Source organism: Rhinopithecus roxellana, chromosome 15 (genome assembly GCF_007565055.1).
Source record: "Rhinopithecus roxellana isolate Shanxi Qingling chromosome 15, ASM756505v1, whole genome shotgun sequence".
In the NCBI taxonomy this organism is placed as follows: Eukaryota; Metazoa; Chordata; class Mammalia; order Primates; family Cercopithecidae; genus Rhinopithecus; species Rhinopithecus roxellana.
In genome coordinates this window covers 113304777-113322056 of record NC_044563.1, presented here as the reverse complement: position 1 = coordinate 113322056, position 17280 = coordinate 113304777, and the positions used below count along the sequence as shown (strand labels likewise).

Here is a 17280-nt window from a genome sequence, read left to right as displayed (position 1 = left end):
AAAGCTCAACATCACTGATCACTGATTGTCAGAGAAATGCAAATCAAAACCACAATGAGATGCCATCTCCTGCCAGTCAGAATGGTGATTATTAAAAAGTCAAGAAAAAACAGATGCTGGCAAGGTTGCAAAGAAATAAGAATACTTTTACACTGTTGGTGGGAATGTAAATTAGTTCAACCATTGTGGAAGACAGTGTGGTGATTCCTCAAAGATTTAGAACTGGAAATACCTTTTGATCCAGCATCTCATTACTGGGTATATACCTAAAGGAAAGTAAATCATTCTGTTATAAAGATACATGCATGTGTATGTTCATTGCAACACTATAATAGCAAAGACATGGAATCAACTCACATGTGCACCAATGATAGACTGAATAAGGAAAATGTGGTACATATACAACATGGAATACTATGCAGCCATGAAAAGGAATGAGATCATGTCCTTTGCAGGTTTTTGAAGGTGGAAGTCCTTATCCTCAGGAAACTAACTGAGGAACAGAAAACCAAACACTGCATATTCTCATAAGTGAGAGCTGAATAATGAGAACACATGGACATAAGGAGAGGAACAACACACACTGGGGCCCATCAGGGGAGGTTGGGTGGGGGGTAGAGCATTAGGGAAAACAGCTAATGCATGCTGGACTTAATACCTAAGTGATGGGATGATAGGTGCAGCAAATCACTATGGCACGTGTTTACCTATGTACCAAAACTGCACATCCTGCATATGTACCCCAGAACTTAAAAAAATAATTAAAAACAAAAGTAAAATGCAAAGAAGGGAGTATGTATGAGACAGACAATTCTGATCCTAAAGTTAAGTATTTGCTACCCAGCCCATGTGCTAATATGTATAAGTGATAGAAATTCTTCAGAAATAAACAGTGAACTTGAGGGAAAAAAAAAACTTTTTTTTCCCCAGGTCACACTGTAGTTCATATCAATCGTTGCTGATACAAATGAGTAGGATGAATGCCATTAAAGCAACTACACTTCCCCCTCCCTTTATATATTTTTCGTAGCAGTGCATCCTTCTAGAAAACAACCACACTCTCTCACCTGGTTTTTTCTCTCTTAATCAATAGCAAGTACTTTGCAAAATTGCAGAATGGATTTGTAATCAAGTCAAAAACCTGGAAAAGAACAATGCTACTGCACTATAGAAACCTTTGACCTTGATGTCTTGAACATCACTTCCTAAACCCTTAGCTGACTAGCAGACTATGAGAAATAAATTATCATGTTTAACATGAAATTACATTTCCCAAAAAGTCCATTTTTACATTCTAATGTTCTCACTCAAAATGCACACGGGAATGTCATTAAAAGAAATGTTATAGATAGAAATATAATGTTTCTAATATTACTTGCAGAATAAAACAATATCAAGAAAGAGGAATTGCAGAGATGAAAGTTGATCAAAATATAATTTCCTTCTAATGTTATCACATACCCATAAAAATAATCAAAAGGAAATGACGAGTTGTAGTAACCATGATTTCTTAAATGGAAATAGCTCATACTTTGAGTAATTCAAATTTTACTAACTACAATTTCTTGAAATGCAGAATATGAAATTATAGGACAACATTAACTTGACAAACTTAACATGGAATGTCTGCTATGAAAATCAAAAGTATTTAAATTCCCTAAGCTTTTAGTAGCAAAACCACTTCAGCCAAGTATGAGTTGTTCTTTATCTCTCTCAAAGATGCAATAGCAAAGTAGTCGAGGACATTTAGCGATCTTGTCCTGACAAATAACCAATTCACCTTTTTTCCCAGTATATTCTTAAGTATTGATTTTACCCAGTGAACTCAGACATGTGTCACACTTATCCAATACAGATCTTTTTCCTTGGAAATGCAGTTTGAACATCAATCAGTCACCTGGCCTTTCACCTTCAATTTCTATTGCCACTGTCTGTCAACTATTAAAGCTTGCCCATTTCTCCAAATGTTATTTTTAGAAACTGAAATATACCATGACCATTGTGAAAAATTTGTTTCTTGGAAAAGCGTGCAAATGTTCACATGATTAAATTCCTTCATTACAATTACTTTTCTGAATTGAAAACTAGTTAAAGCTTAAAAATACACATTTCAAAGACCTCTAGGTATTTTCTGTTAAAATCTATTTCCTGAATAATATTACCACTTGTAATATTACCAGTTTGAGGAAGACAACATTAAAAAATATTCAAGCTAAGTGGCATTGTTATAAGTGTCTTCAAACAGAGCAGAAGGCTTCCGCTCTGGCTGAATCCAATGAGAGGCACAGAATGACACCCACCTTGAGCTGCAGGCCTCCTGGGACAAGCGTGTTTGCTGGAAGGCTTTTAATGTGTTGGTAGACATAAGAGGAGAATTGCTCCTGCTCAGCCTGTAATTGGGGGCCAAGTTTAGAGAGATGACCTCTGTTGCTTTTGATAGCTGTCTGCAATTCATCAATCAGCCTGCTCACCTGAAGGGGTTAAATTACAAGAGTTGTTAGCGAGAAGTAATTGTTGATGTCACACCTATTAGATTTTTGAGTACCTAGCTTGATGGGGGGAAAATGACTTCAATACAAGAATTTGAGTACAGATCTATCCTCAAGTAAAAACAATGAAAGAGATATACATTCCTACATCTACTTCTATTTATGAAAAAATGCCTAATATTTTCACTTCAGTATTATGGCATAGGTAGCCCTTTACAATTGTTGCATGAAAAATATCTCTGGATATGAAAAGGAACATATACATTTGACAAGTTTGCAAAGGACTTTAAAACTGCTTAACAAAATAAAACCCTCCTAGGACTTTAAATAATCCAATATATGTAACCTACAACCAAATATTTCATTTCACTATATGTATCTTCATTTTTAGAATATTTTATTTTATTATGTGTAACATTTACATTTTCAATATATATATTAAATTCATTATCATTTTGTTGACCTTTAAAATTAACCTATTATCTTCCTCCCAAATATTCCAATACTTTTTCCCACATTTCATAGATGCAATTTTCTAAAATGTATATAACTTCAAAGACAATGCTCTGTTCTGGAAAATATTTTAAATATATATTAATGTCAAAATAAAACATATAGTTTTTCCAGAAACGCCAAAGGCTAAGGATTCTGTAACCTTGATTTTTAAATTTCTAGACTTCTACTCTGTATATTTTAGACAGACATATGAGCCTTACTTGTGGATTATTAATAGCAGTAGTTAACATTTTAACCCATATAGTTTACAAATTAAGAATCATTACCATTCTTTGACTCTTCACTGTTTCATGTAACTTATATTCTCTCTAGTAGGCTGGATTCTTACATAAACACTGGTTGATATTATGGTAGTGACCAAAAGAGATGAAGAACAGAAATCTACTTCATCTGTGATTCTTCAAAGTAACCAAATTAGACCCATTTCAAATTATGAATAAGTTTGAATAGAGCATTGACATTGAAAACGTGGGTTAAAATCCTGGCTTCATCGCTTACTGACTGGGAAACTTTGCACAGGTAATAAAATCATTGTCTACAAATGAAGAATAACACTGACTTTACATATTGATAATTAAATGAGATGAAAAAATGGAGAGCACACTGTGTAACCTATAGTAAATGGTCAATGTACTGGTATATTTTTATAGTGTTTCCTGTTTAAAATCTGTTTAAAATCTAGGTGTTTTCTGCATATCAAGTTTTAATTTTTTATTTCTTGGTCTGTCTTTTCTATCTCTATCGCCATTTCACAGGAGGAAGACAGAAATTCCAAACTATTTGCTGTATAGATCCTACAGCTCATTTCAGTGTTCACAGATAAAATGGAAAATCCTTCTAAAAGTATCTTCCCTGTACTTACATCTCATCCACTTCTCTGTCAGTTAAAAATATGGTATTTGCCCCAGCCTATATTCTAATTCTGATGTTAAATCCATTGTTTCTATCCCTTCTACAGAGCATTCAGAGAAGTTAGTGACAGCCAGTTTGCACTATTACTCACATGACTTAAATATGTATTATCTACTCTACCTATTTAGTTCAAGTTTATATGTATATCTATTACATATACATTTCAATTACATTTGACTTTTACCAAGACCTTTGCAAGCATTACATGCATAGAAACAAGTTAACTTAAAATGATTCCTATTTTACTTTTGTTTCCCATATCTCTCTTATTCGTCCCAATGTAATAAATTGTCTACTCAATTTAAATAATCCTTTCTTCTAAAGGGTTGGCAAACTTGTTTTAAAAAGGGTCACATAGTAAATATTTTTGGCTTTGTAGGCCATAAGGTATCTGTCAAAATTATATAACTCTACAGTTGGATTTGGAAAGCAGACACAGACAATATGTAAATGAATGGGCATGCCTGTGTTAAAATAAAACTTCGTATACAAAAAAAAAAAAAAAAAAAAAAAAAGCTGCGGGCTAGATTTGTCCCCAGGGCTATATTTTGGAGATCCCTCTTCTAAATATGTAAATGTCCTATCCATTCTTTCATTTCTTTTAAGTGATACTTTGGTTCTAGCCCTCAATCCCCTCATCCCCCTCCCCAGTTTGGATTAACAAAATACCTCCTAAGTGGTCTCCCTGTTTCCATCTCTTCCCCTCCATGCCATTAGGCCACCTCCACCAAATTAATACACCTTGAAAAGTATATTCAACCCCCTAGTTGCTCCCTCAGATTCTTGAGCTTGGTACTCAAGATTCTAAGACCTTTTATAATCTGATCCCCACTTGGTTTTATGGCTCATATTCCCATCAGACCCCTCTCCTCTAACCAAATGTCTCTTCTCACTGTCCCCTTGCACACATATACACACATCCCTTCCATTTCTAAAGTATCGTAAGTTAGATAATGTTTAACCCAACACTCTGATCTCACAAATGAGGAAATTCCACCCCAGAAAAGTTAATTTGCCGAGGATACTCAGATAATTAATACTGGCACTGAAATTAAAGTGTATGTCCCTGGATGCCTAGGCCATAGTTTTATAACTCATTCTTCTTTTATATCCAAGTCCACTAATCAGAAACTCGACTTCCTCTGGCAGACCTTCCAGCACTTAGTACCTGGATATTACCATCTGGCACTCAATCAAAGTCAGCTGTTTATTGTTCATTCTTTACTAATAATTCTATTAGTAATATATATGACATATATGTGACATCAGAATTCCTGTGTGATTTGCTTTGGCCAGTGAAATATGAACAGAAGTAATATATGCCACTTCTTAGCAGAAGTTTTAAGAACCATTGTGCAGTTCTACCATCGCTCTCTTCCCCCTGCCCACCCCACCCCATGAAAACAGTAATGTCCCAATAGGAACTGCTCCTTCAAGCCGTATCCCAGACTGAGAAAGACATACTGGTGAGAGCCACAAACAACCTGTAGCCAATATGTAAGGTGAGCAAAAAATGAATACTTGTTTTAAGTCACTCAGCTATTGGGCCCCTTGACTTACGCAGCACAATCTACCAAAAGCTGATAAACACATTGCATTCTGCTAAATCTCTACAATCCTATATAACTTATATAGTAGGTTACTAAGAGTCAGCCCTTAACTGTAAATTCAAATGAGAGTCTATAGAAATTTCTATTATCTATTCATAAGGAAGCCCCTCATGCCAGTGGAATTTGGACAAAACTTTGGATATCATGGGAATGGAAGGCAGGGACAATACAGGGAGGTCAGGAGGAATCCTAAAGGAAACAGAAAAAGAAAATGAGATAAAGAAAACAAAATTAACGAAAAGAAGAAATGAAAAGGAGGGAAGAAATTAAAAGGAGAAGGTGATTGGGGGAAATGAGAAGGGAAGAAAGAGAAAGAAGATGTGAAAAAGAAAAGAATATTATTTATAGGCTATAAAATCCAGTGACAGGTTTCTCTCATTATCCTTCTTTTACTACTTTTTGGAATGAATTTCTGTGCTTTCCATAGTACTGTTAATCCTACAAGAAAGTTGTAACATTTAAAATATGAAAATGATAGATGATCCAGTATTAGTCTATGCTTTCAGCCTCATCTTCACCACCAGATCATACTACCCTCTAGCAGTATTATCCTAAAAAAACGATGGATAATAGTGTATAACATCCTTGAAGCTAAAGACCAATACTGGACAAGGTGGCTTGCATTTATGGTTATCTGATGAAATTAAAATCCAAGAACCAAAAGCCCTAAATAGAAGGACTCCATTTCCGAAAAATACTGGTCCTCTCTCTGCACCCATCTCCAGCATCATGTGATTTGGGAAGATATAATGTTATGCAGCCTTTAAAGTCTACTAAGTATCAGGCATTGTATTTCACTACTCAATTATAATGTTCTCTATAATTTCATATACTGCACCTTGTGCTATAGCAAGTCACTAAAAAAAAAAAAAAAAAAAAAAAAAAAAAAAAAAAAAAAAAAAACACACACACACACACAAAGGGAGGAAACTCAGACTTTGATTTGAGGGCATTTTTATACATGACTGGTTTTACTGTCACAATCTATAGTCTTTCACTGATAGGGGATTTCATGTGACATCAAAAATCAACCAACCATACAATTGATGATGTCATTTGCACTCTAAAGGGCTATTGGCTAAAGTCTTAAAAGTTTCGTCTGGGATAGATTTTTGGTTGCTTCAAAAACCTTCTCTACTATTTTTATTGGATCCAGGATAATCTGTTAACATATGTGAAACAAAATTACACCAATTATCACCTGATTTTAAAAAATAACTAAAACTCTCAAGGTATCTGGTAGAGATTAACATATCTTAAACACAGGAGAAAATATATCAAGAATCCTGCCACTGACATTTTGATAATGTTTCCATTCAGTTTTACTCAAACTTTATGTTACTTTACATATTCATAAGGTCTTTTATCCCCAAAGTGTTACGTTTTGTTCTCAGTTATTATGATAACATGTCATCCTAAAAGACAACTCTACACATGAAACAACTCATATACTAAAATCAGCTAGGTAATATAATACTCCTGAATTATTTTACATAATATGATTTTTTCCTCAAATCACAGATATTGCTAAAAGGGAAAAAATGTTCTTTAAAATTCTTCATCATGAATCTTTTTTTTTTCTGAAATCCTTTTTTTTTCCTCTACAAAGGCAATGTGAATAGGGGTAAAAGAAGACAAAACTTGACCTTTTGTGATCCCAGCATTAATGGGTCTGTTCATAATTCAATCTATGTGTGTGTGGGGGCATCCATGTGGAAACATAGAGGCCTGAGAGACATAAAGCCTTTCCCTTTAAACATTATCTGACCCTATCAGTCCCATTCACAAAAGAAGGCTTACGTATGCATATGTTGAAAAAATGCACCATCTCATTGTGCAGCAGAAAGCCTACACATTCGACTCTTCATTCTCCGTGGAAATGCAGCACGGAAGTGATACTTGTACAGAATTTGGGAGAGTGACAAATAAGCAGAAGGTAGCAAAAAAATATTGAATATTCTGGTGAGAAAACAAACCCAAACTTCTGAAAGAATACAAATGTGCACATGTCTATAAACATACAGACAGGTTTTTGCATAACATGTAGGGCAGTTTGATCATGTTTGTATGGTGCATGCATGCAACCTTTGAATTCAGTTCAATTCTCAAGATGATTTATAGTCAGAGCAAAGTGTTATTTTGTTTATAATCAGTCTTCAAAAGCAGACATGTTAAAGCTATGCATTTCTGAGCCATACATTGTGAATACTGTACATTGGTTATTATTAATGACTCTTTGAGGAGCTCCTGGTTTTTCTAGTGATGAGTTCAGCTGTCAGCCTGAATTCTGTGTGGGCTTGAATCCACCCATGTTATTAAAGAGAACTCCAGAGCACTTTGCACAGAACTGTCACTTGAAATCAGCACAAAGGGTGGCGGCCTCTATACTAGGAACGTCATCTAGGCATGTAACACACGGAATGGTCTCAAAGCCAGGTCAGCACTTCAATTTAAGATCAAGAAACTTTCTAATTAACAACATATTTAAGCTGAACCAGAAAGGAGGCAGGGAAATAAAATTAGTATTTTAAACTACTTAAAATCTCTTCTTGGTTTCAGGGTCAATAATACAATGTTTTAAGGGGTAAGAAGGAAACATAACCCTGTTTTGTTGAGTGAAGATTGGAAAAGACATGGGAGCATGAGAGCAAAGTGAACTATGTCTTGATTTGGAAGTTGAGCTGGTGTAACAAACCAGGAAATCTGAAGTGCGTAGCACCTCTTATTGCCAGCACTTCAAATACTACCAAATTTTTGTGGATTTTTTTTTTTTTTTTTTTGACCCAGAGTCTCACTCTGTCACCCAGGCTGGAGTACAGTGGCATGGACTCGGCTCACTGCAACCTCTGTCTCCCGGGTTCAAGCGATTCTCTTGCCTCAGCCTTCCAAGTAGCTGGGATTACAGGCATGCACCACCTTGCCCAGCTAATTTTTTGTATTTTTAGTAAAGATGGGTTTCACCATGTTGGCCAGGCTGGTCTCGAACCCCTGGTCTCAAGTGATCTGCCCGCCTCAGCCTCCCAAAGTGCTGGGACTACAGGCGTGAGCCACCACACCTGGCCCAAATACTACCACATTTCTAATAGCTTCCTAGAACCCTTCTGAGATGGGAAATATTTTGGAGGTAGATTTAACCTATTTTCAGCCAGAGGTCCTTTATGTGCTGCTTTTAGGCCTGTACAACAATCTAACATCCCCATCCACTCATGGGAGAAGGAACAATTGAAAATAGACAACTTCAATGTCTTCATAACTCTTCTGGCAATGGGGTTATGTTGACAGCAACAAGGATGATGTCTACTATACCTATGGGGACAGCTATGACACTGTGTCTCATAGACCTCTAACTACAGGAGCATAAGTGACCATGGGTCCCACCTATGGTGCTCTGAAATCCATCCCCAGGTTAGCATCAATGCCTGAAGATATTAAGGCAGGTCTATCCCTGAGAGTCAGACTCCTCTGATGGCCAAGTTTGGCTCAAAAATCCACCAACAGTTTTGGCAAACCCTTAGACTTCACAGTGGTCCAGGATGTTTCTACCCAGCCTTCCCTTCCTCCCTCATTTGGGGTTAGGCCTGCATTTCAGTCTGACAGATTTCTCAGCCTTATCCAGTGCTCTCTCCATTTTCTCTCATACGCATTTCTTCTAATAACATTCTACACATTTAATGTCATTTTGGTACCTACATGATACAGAACCTAGAATAATGCACTTTTATACTGATAATAATAAGTCCTATGCAAATTTCCAAAAGGCTTAATGTGGCAGGGCACAGTGGCTCACCTCTGTAATCCCAGCACTTTGGGAAGCCAAAGGGAAGAGATCACTTGAGGCCAGGAGTTCAAGACCAGCCTGGGCAACACAGCAAGACTTTATCTTTACAAAAACTTTTTTTAAATGAGCTGGACATGGTGGTATATGCCTAAAGTCCCAGTTACTCAGGAGGCTGAAGCAAGAGGATCACTTGAGCCCAGGAGTTCAAGGCTGCAGTGAGCTATGATCACACTGCTGCATTCCAGTCTAGGTAACAGAGAGCAAGTCTATCTCTAAAACAAAAAAAAATTTTTTTTTAATTAAAAAAAGCTTAATGTACTTTAACATACATCATCACCTCAAAGTGGTTTTATGATGCATACATTACTGTTACTCCCAAATTTCATGTGGAAAAATTATGTGAAATAAAACAAGATTTTAAGATAAAACTGTAGGCAGCAGAAGATCTAAATCTCAGATGTTATGATATTTAATTTGGGGTTTGAGAATTGTCCAGGAATGTATTTGTATAAAAATCATAGGGAAAATATTGAAGTAATTTCACCACCAAATTTTTCCTTTCTCTTTTCCATCAGGATTTCCTTTCTCTGTATGTTGACTAGACTTGATGTTTTAGCCCTAAATTTTTAGACTTTTTCTAATCACAAGTTTTTTAAGCTATTCAATAGTCTAACTTCCTCATCCACTCATGGGGTAAGAAACAACTGAAAATAGTGTCATTTTAAATGCGTTGATAACTCACCTGGCAAGAGAGCTATGTTAGTGGTAATAAGGACTTTTCTAAAAAGAGTCTTTTAGATTTTTTCTAACAAAAAGTTAGAACTTACACATCCAGATTAATATAATCACTTTCCAAGTAAGCACACAAAAATTATCTTCAGAGGCTATGGAATATATTTAGAAAGTGTCGTATGAACACACACACACAAACATACACATACATGAATATGTATTCTCCTCGCTGTGTATTTGATATTTGAAGTAAACAAAAGGCTTTTTGAGCCAGAGCTGAAAAAGCAAATATATGACTAAATAAGGCATTGTGTAAGAAGAACACTGAAATATATAGTGCTAAAAAAATAAAGATGACAATAACAAAGAAGAAACACCAAATAAACATAATTGCCATTAGATTTTCCAGAAAAGATAATTATCATTTCCAATGTTGCTAACAAGGTAAGATTAAAAATTACATATTTGCTATACTGATCATTTTCCAAGGCCATTTCAAGTTTTCAGTCCATTGAAATTATAATTTTGCATAAAATATCAAAAGGCAAAATAATTACAATGTTTAAAAGGAAGAAAATAATCTGTTATTCTTTTACAATATTTTCTATTTAATCTCTAATAATTGATATTGCTATAGATATTACTTTAATTATACTAATTAATCTAGAGAGACTTCTTTGCATTTCCCAAAGTTTCCAAGATACATGGTAGCTTCATTTTTAACTTACTGTGAAAATGTAATTAAATCATCCAATTCTGGTAAAACATTTTTCAAACACAGAGAATGATGATTTTTCAAATTTATAATTAACAACCTAGTCTTGTAACTTGTTAATATTCAGGAGAATGAGTCAGAACTATAATTTAAATCTGTGTTATTGCTATTTATTACATTTTAGAAATGGTTTAACTTTAATTTTCCTTATGAAATATTATCTACTGAGATGGCTAATCAATTTTTACAATATAGTCTTTAATACCAGATAAGTATGTCCCAAATACTAATACGGTCTCTAATGTAAGAATAGACTTTACACAGGAAAATTTGGTGCATGCTACTTGTTCATCTATTACAAAACACATGGTTAGTAAGGAAGGTGCAATCATAATGGCAAGAAATATCAAAACTCTGAAGCTTGAATGCATTTCTTTACCAAAATACCAAAAAAGAAATATATGAGAAGTTTATTTTTAAAATATTCACATTACCTTATTCCTGAAGTTACTTTGGATTTCTACTGACAGAAGTACATGGAAATTAGAAAATTCACTTTCTTTCCTTAGAAAGATTAAACGCCTTTGCATTCCAGGAAACGACATGAAAATCATTTTCCCCTTTTGTCTAACACTAATTTTGTATTATTTCATTTATGGAGTATGCTGTCAGCTTCACAGCATGAGCTTTGAAGAGAAGAAGGTTTGCTTTAATAATAATATTGTTCTTCATTACAATATTGCCTATAGAATCTTCTGATTAGCTCACTTAGGATTAACATTTGTAAACTATAGTTTTCCCTTGATAAAATATAACTTTGTTAGTATTTCTAAAATTCAGAACAATAACTATTCTTAGAAAACCAGATATAACAGCAAGATTTAGTATTTATCAAAAATTCAAAAAATGTTTTAATGTTTTTCCTATGTTGGTAGGTTTTATAACTTTCAATTTCAAGTTGCATGTAACAATTTACCAATTTAGGAAACTTATGAGAAAATATTCATGAGACTTTTTTCAGAAAATTATACTTTGATTTATTCTTTTAAGCATGCAATTATTTTTCATGCTGTCTATACCAAAGTAAAATTTATCTTAATTTTAAAATTAGTGTTCATTGCAGGTTTTTTGGTTTTTTGTTTGTTTGTTTGTTTGTTTTTTGAGACAGAGTCTCACTGTGTTGCCCAGGCTGGAGTGCAGTGGCGCAATCTCGGCTCACTGCAACCCCTGCCTCCCGGGTTCAAGCGATTCTCCTGCCTCAGCCTCCAGAGTAGCTGGGATTACAGGTGCGTGCCGCAATGCCCGGCTAATTTTTGTATTTTTAGTAAAGACAGGGTCTCACCATGTTGGTTAGGCTGGTCTCAAACTCCTGACCTTGTGATCCACCCGCCTCGGCCTTCCAAAGTGCAGGATTACAGGTGTAAGCCATTGCGCGTGACCCTCACTGCAGTTTTAAAATATAGTTTACAAAGTTATTTCCTTACTTCTTCATGTTCCTTATGGTGTTCCTTTGCTGTCATTGAAAGAATGACTTTTTCTGTAATTTTCTCCTTCTGTTCATTCATGGCCAGGTTCAGCTAGAAAAAATAAACAGCATGAAAGCAGGTATCTATTGGCTCATAATAGCGACATTTATTCAAACAGTTAAGCATAATCATGAATGCGATTTGATATTAATTTTGCTGATACATGAAAAAAACTGTAAATTTCATTTTATATTTAAAACATTTAACAAACTGAATCTTTTACTTTCAATCTTTTATTATTTTGAGGATTACTAAAGATGACTTAGGGCAAGAGTGTCCTTAACTGCAGATATTAGACACTGATGAGTACTTTTTTAAAGCATTTCATTACAATGAACACAACAACTTTTTTAAAAAAAAATTAGGTTGATATTTCTATTAAAACCTTTCATTATGAGTAGGGAGTAAATTGTTTGCTGTTATGTCGGGATAAGAAGTCAATGACATAAACCAAAAGTGTCAGTTCAACAGTCTAGAATGGTGCTAAATCATTTATGATATTTCATGACAAAGGATCATGCATCTAAATACATAAACAGTTACCTCAAACCTGCTCCATTTACAAAGCTAGATAAAGGTCTTCCACTACTGCTGCTAACCCATGTGTTATAAAAAATAAATGTGGTCCATTCTGTATTTCTTTATAAATAGTCTTTATAGAAACAAATGCTATTTTCATACAAAACATGAAATTGTTATTTTTATTTATTTTTTTTATTTTTTTGAGACAGAGTCTGTCTCTGTCACCCAGGCTGGAGTGCAGTGGCCGGATCTCAGCTCACTGCAAGCTCCGCCTTCTGCGTTTACGCCATTCTCCTGCCTCAGCCTCCCGAGTAGCTGGGACTACAGGCGCCCGCCACCTCGCCCGGCTAGTTTTTTGTATTTTTTAGTAGAGACGGGGTTTCACCGTGTTAGCCAGGATGGTCTCGATCTCCTGACCTAGTGATCCACCCATCTCGGCCTCCCAAAGTGCTGGGATTACAGGCTTGAGCCACCACGCCCGGCCAATTGCTGTGTTTTTTAATGAAATTCTTATTTTCAAACAAAAATGATGTTAAACTCCCAAAATAATATTTGCTCAACAGACTGACATTAATAGAGAATAGCCTAATACAGAACCCTCTGAATTGGAATATTTAATGATGCTTTAGCAACGGACTTGCCATACCATATTTCCTTATTGAGGATTGGAGTGAAAATGAATAACAACCATGTTTTTACATTTTGTTTTGTTAGTGTTGTTGTTTTAAGTAAGCTTTCTCAATTGTATGCCTGGAAAATCATGTTTGAGTGAACATAAATCTTTAATCCAAACCCTACCTGAAGACTTACTCCTATATTTGGCATCAAATAGAGGAAGGAAGGTTCAAAAATATGATCTCTTGAATCTAGATGTGCATACATACTAGAATAATAGTATTAAACCTGTAGACACTTCATCCAATGATATGAGACACAGCTCAGTATATCAGAGATTCTGTTTTGGTAGAGAGAAAAGGCCCAGGAATCTTTTGGTGATTCTGATGATCACCCTACATAAGGAGTTGGGAAATGTTTCTGTAAAGGGCCAGATCGTAAATATTTTAGGTTTTGTGGGGGCAGAGGGAGAATACAATCTCTGTAGCAATTACTTGACTCTGCCATTGTAGCATGAAATAGACTATACACACACACACACACACACACACACACACACACACACACACATGAGCATGGGTATGCTTCAACAAAACTTTAAAAAACAACAATAACAACACGTGGCAGGCTGAATTTGGCCAACAAGCAGTGGTTTGCCAATCCCTGCCCTAGAATGAGAATCAGTGACAAAGAGTTTTTGAAAAATCTTTTCTTATTTATTATTTTTTATTATTATACTTTAAGTTCTAGGGTACATGTGCACAACGTGCAGGTTTGTTACATATGTATACATGCACCATGTTGGTGTGCTGCACCCATTAACTCGTCATTTACATTAAGTATATCTCCTAATGCTATCCCTCTCCCCTACACCCTCCCCACAATAGGACCCGGTGTGTGATGTTTCCCTTCCTGTGTTCAAGTGATCTCATTGTTCAATTCCCACCTATGAGTGAGAACATGCGGTGTTTGGTTTTCTGTTCTTGTGATAGTTTGCTGAGAATGATGGTTTCCAGCTGCATCCATGTCCCTACAAAGGACACGAACTCATCCTTTCTTATGGCTGCATAGTATTCCATGGTGTATATGTGCCACATTTTCTTAATCCAGTCTGTCACAGATGGACATTTGGGTTGATTCCAAGTCTTTGCTATTGTGAATAGTGCCGCAATAAACATCATTATGTGAAACTATTCCCAAGGAATATATTTGTTACTGTGGTTAAATGATACAAAAAAGTGCTTAATGCTAAGAAAACTTAAATATCAAGCTCAACTTCCACACATGTAAGCCTAAGTGTGAACCATGGCACAACATATTGGTCTAAAGCATCTGTTTATTTTATCAGGGGAGTTCTCACCTCGAGAGGAAATGGGTGTAGAAGAGAGGGACCAGGCTGGAGAATATTTACCAAGTTCATCTATTCTTTACAAAATTGATTTCCAAATGCAAAAACTTTCAGAGCAGATCTTTGTTAAAGGGAAGCAAAACAAAACAAAAACAGAACCATGAAACTCTTTGGTGCCACAGCAGGTGAGGCCGATGCTAATGCGTTTTCAGGGCCATGACATTTAGAACTGCTGCCAAGGAACTTTTTATTTAAAAGGTGGGAATTCTTTGCCTTTGAAAGCACCACAGTTGAAAAAAAATCACCTCCACTCTAATATTCAACTTCTAAAGAAGCACTAACTAATCTACATAAAAGGGGGAAAACAGACCGATGCTACTGACAACCATCACAGCATAATCCCAAAAGGGAAGTGCAGTAAGATATTAAGAAATAAATGGTCACCAAATTATAAGGATACACACATGGGGCCTTTTCTGGAAATAGACAAGGCATTCCAAAAGATACATTTTAATGAAATCATTTAGAGGAAATTACCGAAAGTAAAAAGTCAAATTAAGAAAGGGCATTTTCAGCCTGAGGTATTAATAATATGCAGTGCTAACAGCATCTTTCCCTTAAACCCCACGACATGGTAAAAATGGTAGGATTCTTCTCTCCTGTCACCTTTGATGAGAATATCCTGTTTCTTCATTAAAATAAAACTATATGCTTTCGATTCGCTGTTCTTATCTAAAATATATGAAATAACTTTTTGTCAATGGGTTCGATATTTCTGAGATCGATTTTTCATGTGTGAAGAAGGGTAGAGATTTCAAAAATTAAAAATTGGAAACAGAAAGGTGGATAAAATTTGCATATAACTGAAAAATCAAATCCTCACCATATAGGGGAGGAGGAAATCAAGTCACTTGGTTCTAAGTACATCTTGTCCCTTTTAAATATAAGAAGGCATCCTCAAATATTCATTGTGCACATGAAAATCTAAGAAGCTAAACAGGAAGGTTTCATTCATCATTTTTGTCAGGCCTTGCTGCTAAGATTTTTAAAACTTGTAACAAACATTAGCCATACATACTTAGGTTGAAGTTGGGTTCATTCAATACCAGTGGGAACCATAATAGAACAATCAAGAAACTAGTCAAGAACAGTATCTGAAATGAAATAAACAAGAAACATAATGGCTCTGGCAAAGAAAACTGAACAAAATTGTTTCAGGAAAATGGTCTGGTTAGACAAACAGAAGATGAAAAGGAATAAATTCACATCAAGCAGTGAGTTTAGAAACTAAAGGAAAAAAATCCGCAAAGGTGTACCTGAAGTGACAGATTCCAATGAAACAATATCCATTGATTGTTACCTTCCAAACTATATCAGTTTACTTAAAACTATTAATACTAAGGTTTCAGGCATTGTGCCCTCTCCAAAGCCCTAAGGGGTCACAGTTTAGTAATATATAGTTCTTTTTAAAACATGTAGCCCCTTGTGACCATAATTAAAAGTGCTCTTAATTTTGAGGAATTCTTCAAATGTTTGCTGGCTCAGGAAGCTCTCTTATGGACATCCTAGAGGGGAAAACGGGCTCAAGACCTCCTGCTGGAGAAATACAGTCAGAACAGCAGTGATCCCATCCTACATGCATCACTAACCAATGATGGATTTTCTTTTTAACTCTCCCCAAAATATTTTAAAGTGTGCTTAGAAAAATCATACAGATTGTGTAAAAATTTTAACAACATGTTAAGATCTTTAAAAATCTATTTTATAGGAGAAAATACTACAGTAACTCTAGAGTTTGATTATTAATATCTTTAGAAAAGGTACAGTAATTTAACCAGCTAGTGTGTTCTGTCTACCTAATTCATATTGACATTCCAGATAGGTACTAGCCAAAGGGGGAAAAGCCTTTTAGTCCAAGCAAACTCTCATTGCTCTGAACTATAGTTTTGCATGTCGTTTTCTCTGTATTAAAGAATAGCTAATGATTTAAATGTGAAGTATATTATATGTGTTATATAAAATGTGCTTAATGAATCAACATGACCCAACAAGAAAACTGGACCTATTAATATAAAAAGTCCAAAGTTTTCATGAAATCAATAGATTAATTGATCTATTAATAAATATTTGATCCATATTTTACATGCAGATCAATATAGGTAATACTGTTTTAGCAGAAACAACACAATAATCAGCCTTCATATATATTGACAAGTTTCCCAATGGTCTGTTAATATACAAAAGACTGGGACAAATTACTTATTTATATATACAAAACATGGTTATAAAGGCCAGCTGCAGGTATTTTTTTGGAAAGTGCATTTTAATAAGGTCCTATTCAGTTACAGAACAAATGGAGAAGAAGTAGTTTGCACTACAGAGTTTAGCGCGAGAGCTTTCTCTTTTTCTAACCACGAAATCAATCATTTGTCCAGACTGTGGGAGTCAGAGTTAGTTACTGAAAAGAGCTCCGTATATAAACAAGTCAATAACTCATTGTGTGTTATTGTCGAGCTG

General features: G+C 35.2%; 1 protein-coding gene across 1 annotated transcript in view; it reads right to left on the bottom strand.

Moving 5' to 3' along the window:
* The window catches only part of DCDC1 (doublecortin domain containing 1), a 450202-nt gene that overhangs the window by 249583 nt on the left and 183339 nt on the right, over positions 1-17280 (bottom strand). Inside the window, exons 8-9 of the mRNA XM_030918251.1 lie at positions 12237-12329; positions 2301-2471 (exon numbers count right to left, since the gene is read on the bottom strand). Coding sequence (XP_030774111.1) covers positions 2301-2471; positions 12237-12329 — 264 coding nt within the window. The remainder of the gene's footprint in view (positions 1-2300; positions 2472-12236; positions 12330-17280) is intronic.